We start from the raw sequence: 14,514 nt of genomic DNA, 5'->3' as shown, positions 1-14,514 counted from the left end.
GAAAGAGAAAAACACAAAAGGAATATATTCTGTAAGATTCCATTTACACAAAGAACAAAAATGGGCAAAACTAAGCAGTACCGACTGAAGTTAGGATGGGGTTCCCCTGGAGAGGAGGAGTTATAGGAGGAGGTGAGGGGTGGACCCTCTGGTGGGCTGCAAGTGTTCTGTGTTTTCAGAGTACACGGATGTGTTCACTTCGGGGAAATTCATCGAGCTACACACTTATGCACACTTTTCGTTAAAAAGAAAACAATTTTTAAAGGCTCCATCCCACCTCCCGCCGCAACCTTTTGTACTTCCTACCTTCAGGAGTCAAGATGCTTTTGACCTTTTGCAGGAAAGGCTGGTCCACAAAAGCTGGTGGTGGGCAACTCATTCCCAGTGTTGGGTCCTTGCTGTCGACATCAAACATGACGACATTGTAGTGGCCGAGCTGGGAAAGAGAAGCAATCAAGTCTTTGTCTAACACCATCTATGTTCCTGCACCATACGTGTCCTGTGACCCGTGGTGGCCGCAGGGGGCTATGTCAGGATGACACAGAGGTCGTGGCTTGTCTGTAAGGGCACAGACGTCACTGTCCAGGGGAGCTACTGTCACTCAGGGTTCTGCTGTGAGCACCCCACGTGACAGCCAGGGTCTGACCTGATCTTTTCCTCCACATTTAAAAGCACCTTCCATAAGCACACATATTCATGGGCTCCACACTAGCATCATTGCTACTACATTGCTAGCATCCAAACCAGTAATTTTCAGTCCTAGCAGAACACTAGGGTCACCTCGGAATGTTTGAAATACTTCAGTATTTCAGGGTCAAAAACCCTGGTGTAGGAAGGAACAGGTGGGAGGGGAGATAGGAAGCCTCGGGTATTTTTTTCTTAAACTCCCGGGTAATTCTAAATATAAGAACTACTGATGTAGGCAAGGAACTGCCTAAGCCTTTAAGGGCTGACCCAGCAAATGGCTGTAGGAGAAAATATTCTCAAATTAAAGTTAGTGTATCTTTTCTAGTACTTGAACAATAGCTGACTATTCTGTATAGAAAAATATTTTTATGATTTGTCTCCCATACCGACCACCTGGACCTGCACGTACACAGGCAGACTAAGGAATGTTGTTTGTGAGACCAGTGCTGTGTGAATAACCTTGGGAATCTAATTGTTTAAAATGTAATACCTGGCCTCTGGGTCAGAACTGGCCCTTCTGTTCTTGACGCCTAGAGCTACAAATCTTGTCTCACATCCGCTCCTGCTCCAGGCTGGGCTGGTCCCCAGGAATGGAATCAGGGAGAGGAGGCAGACACACACGGGCCAGGCTCCTTGAAAATATAGGATCATGATAACACGGAAATGTAGCTGGTGCCAAACTGCATGTAGGTGAACAAAAGTTTAACTTCAAACCCTGTCATATGCCTATAAATGTGGCCGTTATGGGGATGGTCAGGTACAAGTCTCACCTGAGGGGAGGACGCTCCCCCCCAAGCCTCCCAGTCAGGACTCCCGCCTGGCTGTTTACCACGGGGCTTCCCCAGCTGATCAGGTTAGATGTTGTAAATACCTGATTTGACGCCTAGAGCCTTATTCTCATTTACTGTCTACTACTATTTTCATCTATGTGCAGATTACACTTCTATTCCTGTAATAAACAATAAAGTTGTCTGTCCTTTTCAAAACTGAATCACGGCTATAGTGAATCTTTTGTGCAGACCACTGGCTCAAGAAAAAATATCTTCTTAACTGGGTGAGAAAGAACAGATGATGCGTCAGATGTGCCCCTTGCTCTAACGGAAACAGTTTTTACAGGGGTAACCTGCAATGCTATTGACTTGCAGTGAACTTTGAGACCACGATAATGGTTATTCAATAATTAATAAATACTGACTTAGGACTACTGCATGCCCATTACCGGGCATGGCACAGATCTCGTTTTGGTTTCTTAGAGAGCAGCAAAGTCCAAGGACAACCACTGCTCACATCTGTAGCACTGAGCCCTCTAACAACCTGGAAGGTGCTTGTTAGAGACGATTGCCGGGCTCTTCAGAACTGACTGACAGGCAGTAATGATGGCAACACATCACAGACTGAGCGCCTGCCATGAGCCTTGAGCAGTGTCAAAGATTTCCCACGTACTAGCTACGTTGGGCCTGAGTCCCCACACTGGCCCCAGCCTCAGAGAGGTAACCTGTGAAGCTCTGATAGACTTAGATACACTTCATAGATAGAAAAGTGAACATTTTTGCTACTGTGTTCAGATCCACACCTATTATTAGTAATAAAGTTATGACTGTTCTACCGATAACATAGATTTTTTTTTTAATTTAAGTAGAAATTCGAATTGCATCTGGTGCTCAAATAATGCAGTACTGAAAGCCAGAAATTCTTCCCAAGTGCACAGGAATTTCTGGAGTCATGATTTTTAAATGTTCCATCTGGTTACATGGGTAGACACAAGCAAACACTCAATAAATTGAACAGCTTAAAATCTGTGTACTTTATGTCTCACTGAATACCTTTTATACTTCAATATTTTAAATGAGTAAAAAAGAAAAAAGTTAGACACCCACACATGCAGTCATTTAGCGATTACAATCGGAGTCTAAGGGAAGAGCTACTGGCCATTTATTAACTTAGAAGAACACTGGGAAGGAGAAAACTACGGATCTATGTGGATTTGTTGGTCTGTCAACGCTGTGCTCACACAAGACAGCTGTAATCGTCCACACCCCCGCCTGTGGAGGGCACCGGAGTCCCCCTCACCTAGGAGCAGCTCCGGGTTTCTGAGCAGGGCAAGGCCAGCAATCATTGCTTTGTGGTGCTCACAGCACAGGTAAGTCTTGTCAACGGGCCGCCCTGGGGCTGCAGGCAGGTCCTCTGGAGTGTCATCAGCCCGCGGCTTCTTCCTGTCCTTCTTCCGTTTCTTCTGGGCTAAATGAGAAACAGAGATGACGAGGTCCTATGCTGAGCACGCTAGTCCAGGGAAAGCAAGCCGTACCAGCAGCACTGTGCTGCAGCGAGGCCGACCCCACTCAAGAACCCAACTGCTGAATATACACAATTTTGTGACTTGGTTGACAAGTTGGTTCTCTGAAATCTGCCCTTGGTGGCCATTTTTATGACACAGAAATTGGCAAAAAGTACACATCAGGGATGTTTTTTTAACCCCCTGAAAACACAGTTGTTAAACATTTAACACAGGGGCGCCTGGGTGGCTCAGTGGGTTAAGCCGCTGCCTTCGGCTCAGGTCATGATCTCAGGGTCCTGGGATCGAGTCCCGCATCGGGCTCTCTGCTCAGCAGGGAGCCTGCTTCCCTCTCTCTCTCTCTGCCTGCCTCTCCATCTACTTGTGATTTCTCTTTGTCAAATAAATAAATAAAATCTTTAAAAAAAAAAAAAAACATTTAACACATACCGCAGGAGACCAAAGATAAGAAAATGAAAAGTGGGGGCGCCTGGGTGGCTCAGTAGGTTAAGCATTGGCCTTTGGCTCAAGTCATGATCCTAAGGTCCTGGGATGGAGTCCTATATTGGTCTCCCTGATCCTTGGGAGTCCGCTTCCCCATCTACCCACCCCCCGCCCCGCTCCTTTCTTCTCTTTCTTTCCTTACTCGTTCACTCAAATAAAAAAAAAATTTTTTTTTACAAGGAAAATGGCAAAAATACACCCAAAGCCCTGGGAAAACTGAACTGAGGAGTCCTGCCGCCTTGACATTGAGAAATAGAAGGTCACTAACAGGAAAAGTTTATTCATAAACTCTTTCAGAGAAGGATTTAAGTCACTAATTACCTCCTCCATGCCAATTACTATACTAGGACTTCTAGTTATTTATTTATTATCTTTAAGATTTTGCGTATTTGTCAGAGAGAAAGAGCGAGCGTGCACACAAGTACCGTGAGCTGCAGGCAGAGGGAGAAGCCGGTTCCCTGCTAAGCAAGGAGCCGGATACAGAACTTGATCCCATGACCCTGCGATCATACCTGAGCCTAAGGCAGATGCTTAACCAAATAAGCCAGCTAAACGTCCCTGTAATTATTTAACTCTTATAACAACCTTACAATACCATGTTGGGCAGATGAAAAACTAAGGATCTGAGGGTTAATGATGAGGCCCAGACATAGGAGGTGCAGCCAGGATATGACCCTGGGACACACAGGCCCTGGAGGAGGAGGAAGTCACAAGCGCTAACCCAAGGGGAGAAATCCAATGAAGGCCCCACTGCTTGCCGTCTGATACATAGTAACCAAATGTTCATCTTTTCCTCTGTACATTGATTCCTGAACTGATTACACTGAGCAATGGACTGAGCCACCCACGGGCCTGTATTCCGCTATGTCCCAAAGCCAAACCTGAAACACAAGCTGCTGCCCGCTCTCTGCGCAGCAGTCGTGCACCCAGCCCTCCAAATGCGGCCCCAGGGTCCCCTCCCTGGAAAAGCCTGGTGGGAAGAGCCCAAGTCTTGCCCTGATGGGGCTGAGTCTCAGCTCCCACGGGAGCGCTCCCTGCACACGACCTGCGGCGAGACACCGGCGCTCGGGGCCGCCGCTGCCCCGACAGCCCGTGCAGGAGCCCCGCGGAGTCGTGACGAGATCCCAGCCGCGGGAGGAGCGCACGCGGCACCCGCACAGCCCCGCACTCCGCACGCGCCCCACCAGTCACCTTCCCGCCCTTCTTTCGCTGCCCCCCCCCCCCCCCCCCCAGCACACCTCGTCGACCCCGAGCCCCCGGCGCTCAGCTTGGCCCCGGGCACCCCGGGACGTGCCTTCCGGCTCCAGGTCGCCGGCGCAGCGCAGGCCGGAAGCGCCGCACCGGCCACAGCCCCCGCCGGCGGACTCGGCGTCAGGAAAGCCACGGCGACCGCCGGCTCCACACCGGTGCGCCGTGACGGAAACGGCCCCGGGAGGCGACAGCCAGGGTCACTACTGCGGTCCCTCTTCCCGGGCGATGACTAAGTCAGGGAGGGGCTGGGGCAGCAGGTCGCCCCCCACCCCGAAGCCTTGCACAGGACGTTTCAGAGCTGCCTCTGAGCCGCGGGCCCAGGCGGCCGCCGTGAACCGCGGCCCGTCGCCTCCCGCCACCGGCTGCGGGACGGAGCTCGGCGCCCACGCTCCGAGCGCACGCCGGGCGCGCGGCCGCGCTCACCTTCTCCCGGGGCTTCATGTACTTGTGCAGCACCCCGCACAGCTCCAGGTAGCTTCCGTACCACTCGAAAGCCCGCTTCCCCCGCTGCTGGAAGAACTTCTCCCAGTACTCCGCGGAGCCGAACTCCCGGGAGCTCTTGGGTAGGAGGTTCATGCTGTCACCGTCCGCGCCGCGTCTCCGCCACGCTCCGGCTCGCCCGCTGAGGGACCATGGGCTGCGCCTGCACACGCGCCCGCGCCGCCGCCCGGCGTCGGAATTCGGCCCGCACGGGCTGAGCCGCCGCTCGACCCCAGAGGGGTGACGCGGACACGCAGGCCCCACGCGCGGGACACGGAACCCGAACCACGGTCACCCGCGCTCCCGGCTCCCGGCTCCCGGCTCCCAGCACCAGCCCCAGCCCCACGTGCCGAGCCCCTCACACTCGCTCACCGCGGGCCTTCAGAACCCGCAATCATATCCGGGTGCCAGGCGTCGCGATTGGCCGGCCGCCCGACGCTCCCAGCGTCTCATTGGCCAGTCTTTCGCTTCTGGCGCCTCATTGGCCGACACACGCTCGCCACCTACCGCGCCGGCTCCGAGCGTGGATACGCGCGCGGCAGCAGGGGGCGGGGCCACGGGCCCGAGTCCGGGCGGAAGACACCCCGCGGCCGCGTCGGCGGGATTGCGTCCGAGCGCCGCGAGAGGGCAGCCTTCCCGGCTCTGAGCGTCTCCTCCGCCGAGGACCCCGCCCGGGCTTCCCGCCAGCGGTGCTCGCGCTCTGTCCCAGCGGGCCTCCTGGCCGCTTCCATCGCGAAGGGCGGCGCGCGGGCCGCGGAGGCCGCGGGCAGGAGGCGGCCCCAGAGCAGAAAAGCCAGCGGACGGACGTGCGGCCAGGGCTGAGGAGAGCCCGTGCTTAGCAGAAGAGCCGTCCTGGCCGCGTTACCTTCGGCCTCGCCCCCGCCGTCGCTTAGTGTCGCCCCTCGACGTGCGTGGTGGATGTTTATTCTGGAGAAAGCCGGCCCTGAGCGTGCTCGTCCTGCTCTAGAATGCGGGATCCCGCCGTTAGTGTGCTGACGGGAACGCTCAGCAGAGGAACAGCAGCTGCGAATTCCGAGGGGCCTCCTCGGCCGCCGCTCCCCCGCAGCGCTGCACGCACGTGCCAGACTCTTCGGACACTCGGCCTCCTCAGGCTGTCCTGCGGCTGGCACCGCGCAGCGGCCGCTCCCGCGCACCTGACTTGTGAGGTGAACGGTCGCTGCTTCCGGTGCTCGTCTTCCCCTCCCGCGCTGACGCCGCTCCCGGCCCGGCCCGCGTGCCCACGGGCGCCTCGCGGGCTCTTCGGGGCGCTCGGCGGCTGAGGGACGCGCAGACCCCGCCGGACACCCGTGCGGGAATGAGCGTCTCTGGTCCCGGCTGCTCGGACCTCGGCAGCGGAGGGAGCCCAGAGGGCTCATCCTCGACGGGGACGCGCACTCGGCTTTCGGGGAGCAGGTCTCACTCAGACGTGCGTCTGCAGGGCCTGGAAGACTTTCTCTTTCTTGAGGGCGTATGTGTTTGAGAGCGAGACCGTGGCTGGGGAGAGACGCAGCGGAGGGAGAAAGAATCTGAAACCCACTCGGACCCTGAACGTGCGATCACGGTCCCATGTGGGGGGCAGGATCCCACCCGCAGATCCAGAGTCGGATGCTGAAGCCGCTGAGCCCCCCGGGCGCCCCTCCCCTGGAACCTAGTCCAGCGGGTCGCCGAGCCCCACCGCCAGAGTTTCTGAAGGATCGGGTCTCTACTGCGGTCTAAGGATGTGCGTGTCTAGCAACCTTCTGCGTGATGCCGGGGCTGGGCCCAGGACCCCACGTGGAGAACTGCTCTTCCAAAATACAAGGGAAAAGTCACAAAGAATTTAGTTCCCCCTGCACAACTTTAAGAGGTCTGTACACGTGACATCGAAGAAGCTCTACTTTCCTCTCCCACCTGCTGAGCTCCTGTTGTGTCCTTTCTGGGAAGGAACTGGAGGAGCCTCTGAGGTGGCTTCTGCTACGTCATCATGTAGAGTTCCTCATGAGTGAGACATGGGTCCTTCCAGAGAATGCTGATGGAGAGCTGAGGACACTCTTTGCTCCAAGTGCTCCACAACACCAAGGTTAAAACATTTAAACGACCAACACAAAAACGCAGCCTCTGCCCTCTCCGCTGAGGATTTACTCAAGTCCTCAAACATGTAAATGGCCCAAGATGAACCCATCTTTGTGATAAAGCTAAGGGTACAGCGGTAAGCAAGGCAGTCCCGTGGAAGACACCCATCCAACAATCACAAAAACAATCTGTATGAGGTTGTGGCAAAGGATGTGAAGGAGAAGTGTAAGGTTCTGTAAGGGCGGCATACCTCCCAGACCTCGTCTGCTCTGGAGGTGTCCAGAGAAGGCTTTCCTGAGGAGGGACAGGAAGTGTCTATAATCTGTCTGTTTTGGTAAATGCCACACACCTGAACTTGTCCTAGTAGTAACAGCATGACCTACGTAAGAACCAAGAACTCCACCCTCTGAAGCTGTCTTCAGGACCCATTGGCGCCTGCTTTTCCCTCTGTCCCTATGGTCCTTTCTGTTAATGGCTGGTATTGGGAAGACCGTAAGAAGTGATTTCTGCCATACCAGGCACCGGCCCCTTATTTAACACCCTCAAACATGCAGTTATAATTTGCACTATGTTTCTGACTAAGAGAATGTGTAACTTACCCATTGTCGCCTGTGTCTGCTCCCTTCTTAGAGCCCAAGGAAGCAGTAACAACCATAGAAGTTTAAGCCAAAGTTGCTGCAGGTTTCCTAAAATGTGTGGCTCACTGATGCAGAAATACTTTACATATGCGTTAGATGCTGGCTTTTGAAATACATTTGAAACGTAGTGCTCTCGGGGTTTGACTGCCAAACATAATTAAGCAGTATCATTCGTATCGTTAGCTTCTGCTAATTCGATGTTAAATGGTGTGTGTTTTATTAGGATCTTCAGAGTGGGCACTGGTGTGCTTTATAATACAAAGTGAGTGTAAATACGAGCATTCGATGTCTTGGGTTTTTTCCCTAAAAATATAAATCCAGACCTCTAAATCTATAATTTGCAATTACTCTCCTTACTTAATTTAAACATGAGGTGTTGGGGCGCCTGGGTGGCTCAGCTGGTTAAGCGACTGCCTTCAGCTCAGGTCATGATCCTGGAGTCCTGGGATCCAGTCTCACATCGGGCTTCCTGCTCAGCGGGAAGTCTGCTTCTCCCACTGACCTCTGTCCTCTCACGCTCTCTCTCTTTCATTGTCTCTCTCTACCTCTCAAATAAATAAATAAATAAATTTTAAAAACACAAACATGTGGTTTTAGCAACAATCATCAATGATTGATTGATGCTGAAATAATTGCAAAATGGGGCATAGATAATGAAAGCATTTCTTGAATGTGGGCAACAGAGGATAGGATAGAGCTTGTGACGAGCAGAGTAACATTACCCCATGGACGTGTATGTGCTAATTCCCACAACCTGAGAATGAATTAGGCTACGTGGAAAGGGAAATTAAGTTTGCTCAGCGACTGACATTAAAATAGGGAGACTAGTCTGGATGATGCAGGCAGGCCCAATGTAATCACAAGAGTCCTTAAAAGCAGAAGAGGGAGAACCAGAGAGGTGGTAGCAGGAGAAGGCTCAGGGCAGCATCGCTGCCTTTGAAGATGGTGGAGGGGGCTGGGAGCCAAGGAGAGGGCCTTCCAGCCTATGACAGCAGGAAGGCCAAAGAAAGGTGTTCTCCCTTTGGGCCTCCAGAAGGAACTCAGCCCTGTAGACACCTTGATTTTAGTCCAATAAGACTCCATCAGGCTTCTGACCTCCAGACCTGGAAGACAATTAAGTTCCTAAGGTTCTGGGAACTCACGACAGTAGCAGGAGGCTTCCCCAGAGGGCAACCAGGAGAGAGATGTGTGGCTGGGCAGGAGGCTACACTGGGAAGAAGGCTGCCGATGATAAAACTGGCAATTGGGGTGAACAGCACCTCAGTTCAGAGAAGTCTCCCATTGTGAGCATTTGGATGAAAGCTGCCGGGCCTTAAGAAGCCAATGAACGAGCAATGAGGGTCAGGGCAGCTAGAAAGGATTCATGAGAGATGTTTTCAGGAAGAGCAGAAGCGTCGGCTCTCGGAGCCTACGTAGGGAATAAAGGATCCGAGGACTCAGAATGGCAGTCAAATTGCAAAGGAATCCAAAGGAACAGGGCAGGGGATAGGTGGTCGCTTGTAGAACTGCTGCTTGAGAGGAATTTAGAGACCACGATGCTAGCCACGACTGGCTACAAGCCAGTCTCCCCGCCCTGCAGGCCTGTCCCAGGGCTCATACCCTTCTCACATTCTGTCAGTGGCGTCCAAGTGGACTTCGTGGGCCAGGCCATGAAAACACTTCATGCGTGGGGTGTGAAAGTGTTCAAAAGGAATCTCTCCTTGGTGTCCAGGGAGTGGCTCAGGCAGTGCTGGAAATAATTTCTGCCGGGAAGTCTTTGCAAATGACTTTGTTTTCCACATTGAGAAGTTAAGAAATGGATGGTCTCCCGTGTCTTAGAAGAATGAAAGGCAGGCGTGACATTCTGGGATAATGCACCATTTTATTAGCTGGCATCGGCACTCTCTCAAAGCTGTACTGACCTGAGAAATAATGCTCTGGCTGACCCTGGATTCCTAAGATGGGGTAATCATAACAGTATTGTTTAGTTTGCGTGGCACTTGCGCTTTCACAGGAATGTCCTTATATTTCCATTCCCAGCCTTGCAGGATGGACACACACAGGGATATACACACGTCACTGAGGCGAAACCATGTTGATTAAAAATTTACAGGCACCTGGGTGGCTGGGGGGGTTAAGCATCTGCCTTCCGCTCAGGTCATGCTCTCAGGGTCCGGGGATGGAACCCCGCATCGGACTCTCTGCCAAGTCGAGAGACTGCCTACCCCTCTCTCTCTGCCTACTTGTGATCTAGCTCTCTCTGTCAAATAAGTAAATAAATAAAATCTTTAAAAAAAAATTTATGAAGTGGGGCGCCTGGGTGGCTCAGTGGGTTAAAGCCTCTGCCTTTAGCTCAGGTCATGATCCAGGGTCCTGGGATCCAGCCCCGAATCGGGCTCTCTGCTCAGCAGGGAGCCTGCTTCCCCCTCTCTCCCTACCTGCCTCTCTGCCTACTTGTGATCTCTGTCTCTCAAATAAATAAATAAAATCTCAGAAAAAAAAAAAAAAAAAAATTTACAAAGTTACGTATGATGGAGGGAATTGAGCCAGCCTGCCTCTGGGTGTTACGTTTGATTCCCAGGATTCTCTTTGTTCAATAGTTTCTTGTGTCCGTGTGGTCATCTGTAGGTGCACCGGTTTCCTGATAATGAGTGGACTGCATATCCACCTTTATGGGGGAAAGCAAAGGGCCCGGCACAGCGGGCAAGTTGTTTGCCTTTGGGGCCAGTGGACAATAACATTTTGAAAACTAGAAAAGGCGAGAGAATGGGGCCAAGGGTGAGGGCCTGTGCCTGGTGTGTCAGACCCCCACTGAGGAGGCTCCCGAGGCCTCTTTTTGCTTCTCCTCTTTGTTTTTTGCAGCCTGGTATCGGGAGAGAGTACACCGTCACAATGTTTTCTTCCTGATTCTATTCTAAACTTCACTTCCTTTGCAGAAAAAGTAAAAACAGACCTTGGAAACCAAGCTGTTGTTTTCTAAATTCTAGCACGCGTCCCATCTACCATGAGCATCTCAAGTATCCTATTTTTATTGGATAGTCTCTGTCCTCCACCCATAACAAAGTATTTTTCTACCACCAAAGAGAAGGACTTTAAAATAGCACTTAATGGGGGCACCTCGTGGCTCAGTGGAGTAAGCCTCTGCCTTTGGCTCAGGTCATGATCCCGGGGTCCTTGTATTGAGGCCTGCATCGGGCTCTCTGCTCAGCAGGGAGGCTGCTTCCTCCTGTCTCTCTGCTTGCCTCTCTGCCTACTTGTGATCTCTGCCTGTCAAATAAATAAATAAAATCTTAAAAGAAAAAAGATTTCATTATGATGTAACTGATAAAGACATTTGATTATTTCTTTTACACATAACAATCTAAGATAATAACAAAAATAGTGATTTGTAACATTATACCAGGACATATTGGAATTTTGAGAATTTTACATAGATTTCTAGATTTATAATATACATTTATAGAAATACATCATTTCGGGGGGTCGCCTGAGTGTCTCAATCAGTTAAACATCTGCCTTCCACTCAGATCATGATCTCAGTGTTTTGGGATCCAGTCCCCACTGAGACTGCACTGGGTTCCCTGCTCATCGGGGAGTCTGGGTCTCCCTCTCCCTAGGCCTGTCTCCACCCGCTTGCATACTCTCTCTGTCTCTCTGAAATAAATAAACAAAATCTTAAAAAAAAAAAAAAAAAAAAGGAAGGGGCACCTGGGTGGCTCAGTGAGTTAAAGCCTCTGCCTTCAGCTCAGGTCATGATCTCAGGGTCCTGGGATCGAGTCCCGCACTGGGCTCTCTGCTCAGCAGGGAGCCTGCTCCCCAGTCCCTCTCTGTCTGCCTCTCTGCCTACTTGTGATCTCTGTCTGTCAAATAAATAAATAAAATATTTTTTTTAAAAGGAAGTACATCATTAAGACTTAGCATCACTTTTTTTTTTCAATTACCATCATTTTTTGTTTAACAATGTTTCCCATGTAATTTGATATATCAAATAACCCTAATTAGTGTAAGACCTCCCTTTCTGTAAGGAGAGGGAACAAATCTTTCCAGAAGTTCCAGGAACTCTGAAAATTCTTATTTATTTTAGGTCAAAAAGACTTTATTTAGAATTTGATTTGGGGAAGTCTGCTAAAAATTGAAAGATTTTGGGATACTTTATCAAACAGGATTATAGATGACTATGAAAGAGTTTTTAATTATCTAGTTGATCAACTGACAAGAAAAGATTGTGAAGGCAAATGCAGAGTCACATGGTTGTAAGTGAAACTTAATATCCTAAAGACTCAGTGTATTTGGGTAGTCAAACCTGATGCAGGCAAAACATAGAATCTTTGTTTTATGGGTAGATTACCTACAGGTAAATAAACATTTTCATTATTTTCAATTTCTCATTTAGAGCAGACAAATATTGTAAGGGCCTGTTTAGCCAGAGCGGCCCCACCTCGGTTGAACAGCCATTTTGTTGTTTATGCAGTAAAACTTAAACTGACCTGCTCCCCCCCCCCCGCCCCGCCCCCGCCGGGGAACTTAACTTAAAAGCAAGTCTGGGAAACCAGTCTCAGGTAGAGGTAACAGCCTGAATGCAGGGATGGGGGGTCAGATCAGGTGGAGACATCCAATCAGTGGAGTATGCATATTGTCTCGCTGGCTACCAAGGAGTGTGGGCTCCACCTTTTGGGCACATTTTGGGCGCCAGTTCTGACCAAGGTGATAGGCTAGTTCAAATGTCTACTATGGGGTGAATTGTAGTTCAATTGGCCACCCGTGTGTGACCTAGCATGACTGTGCAGCTTTCTATGTGTGTTGCAATCTCACTGGCCTCCTGTGTGTGGCCAGGCTCAACCACAGGACCGACATACCCAGTATGCTATCAGGAACTGAACCCAGAGACACAGAGTCCACACCCCTTATTGGAAATCCCCCGAAACAACACATAAATACCATGCTGTAACCAGATTGGGGGTCCAAGTCCCTGCTCCGCTGTGCCAGGTATACTTGGACCCAAGTTCGAGCTTGCTGGAAAAACCCTTGCGTGATTGCATCGGTGTTGGCTCCTTGGTGGTCTCTCGGACATGAAACTTGGGCACAATATAATTCAAGAATACTTGTCCTTTTAACAGAAAGAAAACCAAATTTTAATTATGTACCAGTGGACTTCCAGGATTAAAACTCCCTCCTCAGCTTCAATAAATCCATTACAGTCTTTGCTGGACTATTTTTAAATTTCCTTCTCAATACTTCTTTAACTTACACTTTTGGGGAATTACGGTATGAGGTTCATTGGTCTCTCGATTCATCCTGACACTGCTCTGTTGGCCTGAGAATAAAAGAACAGGCAGGGGCAAAAGGATGCTCACAATATTGTTGAAGAAGGTTGCTCTAAGTCGGGTAGGCAGAATAAAGATTGGAAAAATGGGCACCTTCTGAATGGATGGCAAAGCTCTAGCTATCTGGGAAGGCATCAGCAGCATTCCCAGCCTTGCAAGAAGTGAAAGAAGCTGTTTTATTTTTTTTTTCCAAGATTTTATTTATTTTTATTTTTTTAAGATTTTATTTATTTATTTGAGGGAGAATGAGTGAGAGAGAGCATGAGAGAGGAGAAGGTCAGAGGGAGAAGCAGACACCCCAAGGAGCTGGGAGCCCAATGCGGGACTCGATCCTGAAGTCCGGGATCATGACCTGAGCCAAAGGCAGTTGCTCAACCAACTGAGCCACCCAGGCGCCCCCAAGATTTTATTTATATATTTGACAGACAGAGATCACAAGTAGGCAGAGAGGCAGGCAGAGAGAGAGAGAGAGAAGGAAGCAGGCTCCTCGCGGAGCAGAGAGCCCAATGTTGGCCTTGGTCCAGGACCCCAAGACCATGACCTGAGCTGAAGGCAGAGGCTTAACCCACTGAGCCATCCAGGCACCCGAAAGAAGCTGTTTTAAATGAAGATTGTAGCTTGGCAGGACTGGACTAAGTTACTTACTACTAAGTTACTTACTCAGATGACCAAGTCTTTTACTAAAGACTGTTTTATTTGCTTGCTGTAAAGATCCTTTAAAACTGTTTTTGAAGTCACTTTAATCTTTTCAAGCTTCTGCATATCAATAGGAGAATGTATTCCATTGTCTCCAAGAGCTCTGAAATGCTCTTTTTAAAGGATGCCCCTTCAAGTGGACTCAGCTAAGTTAAAGCTTTCTCAGCATGGCCTTTACCTCCAAGCGTGTGAATAAGTTGGCAGAGGTCAGAAAAACCAGGTTTGTAAGTTTGAGCGATCACGTTACGTTCTTTAGCAATGCCTAAATGGTCTTCACGAGCCTCAGGAAATTCCTTCTTAATAGTTTGCAATTCAGCCCGAGTGCAAGGGCTACAATAAACAGAGGGAGCTTTTAGACCTTCTTCATTAGCTTTTACCTTACAGGTAGGTGCTTGATGCCTGGGGATTTGGGGGAACCTTAGGGTTATTATTATAGTTTGAAAGTTCAACTAAGCTGGGGTCAAGAGGTGGGAAGCAGGGAGAAGAGGGTGGAGGAAGAGTAGGGACCGTGGTGACAAGGGTCAGTGCGGCAGCTCAGGAAAGCTTTCTACTTTGGAAAGTCTCTGAAAAAGGTCAGAACTGGCTTTAGAGAGCCTGCCCATGTGAGTTCTCTCCTTGGCGTGTTACAGAC

At 50.3% G+C, this 14,514-nt stretch overlaps 1 protein-coding gene across 1 annotated transcript in view; it reads right to left on the bottom strand.

Moving 5' to 3' along the window:
- LOC132026316 (eEF1A lysine and N-terminal methyltransferase-like) overlaps positions 1–5,294 on the bottom strand; it is a gene marked incomplete at its 5' end in the record, with an annotated part of 9,731 nt that extends 4,437 nt beyond the window's left edge. Inside the window, 4 exons of the mRNA XM_059414225.1 lie at positions 307–436; positions 781–823; positions 2,658–2,925; positions 5,138–5,294. Of these exons, the coding sequence (XP_059270208.1) occupies positions 307–436; positions 781–823; positions 2,658–2,925; positions 5,138–5,294 (598 nt within the window). The remainder of the gene's footprint in view (positions 1–306; positions 437–780; positions 824–2,657; positions 2,926–5,137) is intronic.
- Between the last annotated feature and the right edge of the window lie 9,220 nt (positions 5,295–14,514).

This window comes from Mustela nigripes, chromosome 10 (assembly GCF_022355385.1).
Source record: "Mustela nigripes isolate SB6536 chromosome 10, MUSNIG.SB6536, whole genome shotgun sequence".
Taxonomy (NCBI): domain Eukaryota; kingdom Metazoa; phylum Chordata; class Mammalia; order Carnivora; family Mustelidae; genus Mustela; species Mustela nigripes.
This window is presented reverse-complemented; position numbering and strand designations above follow the sequence as displayed.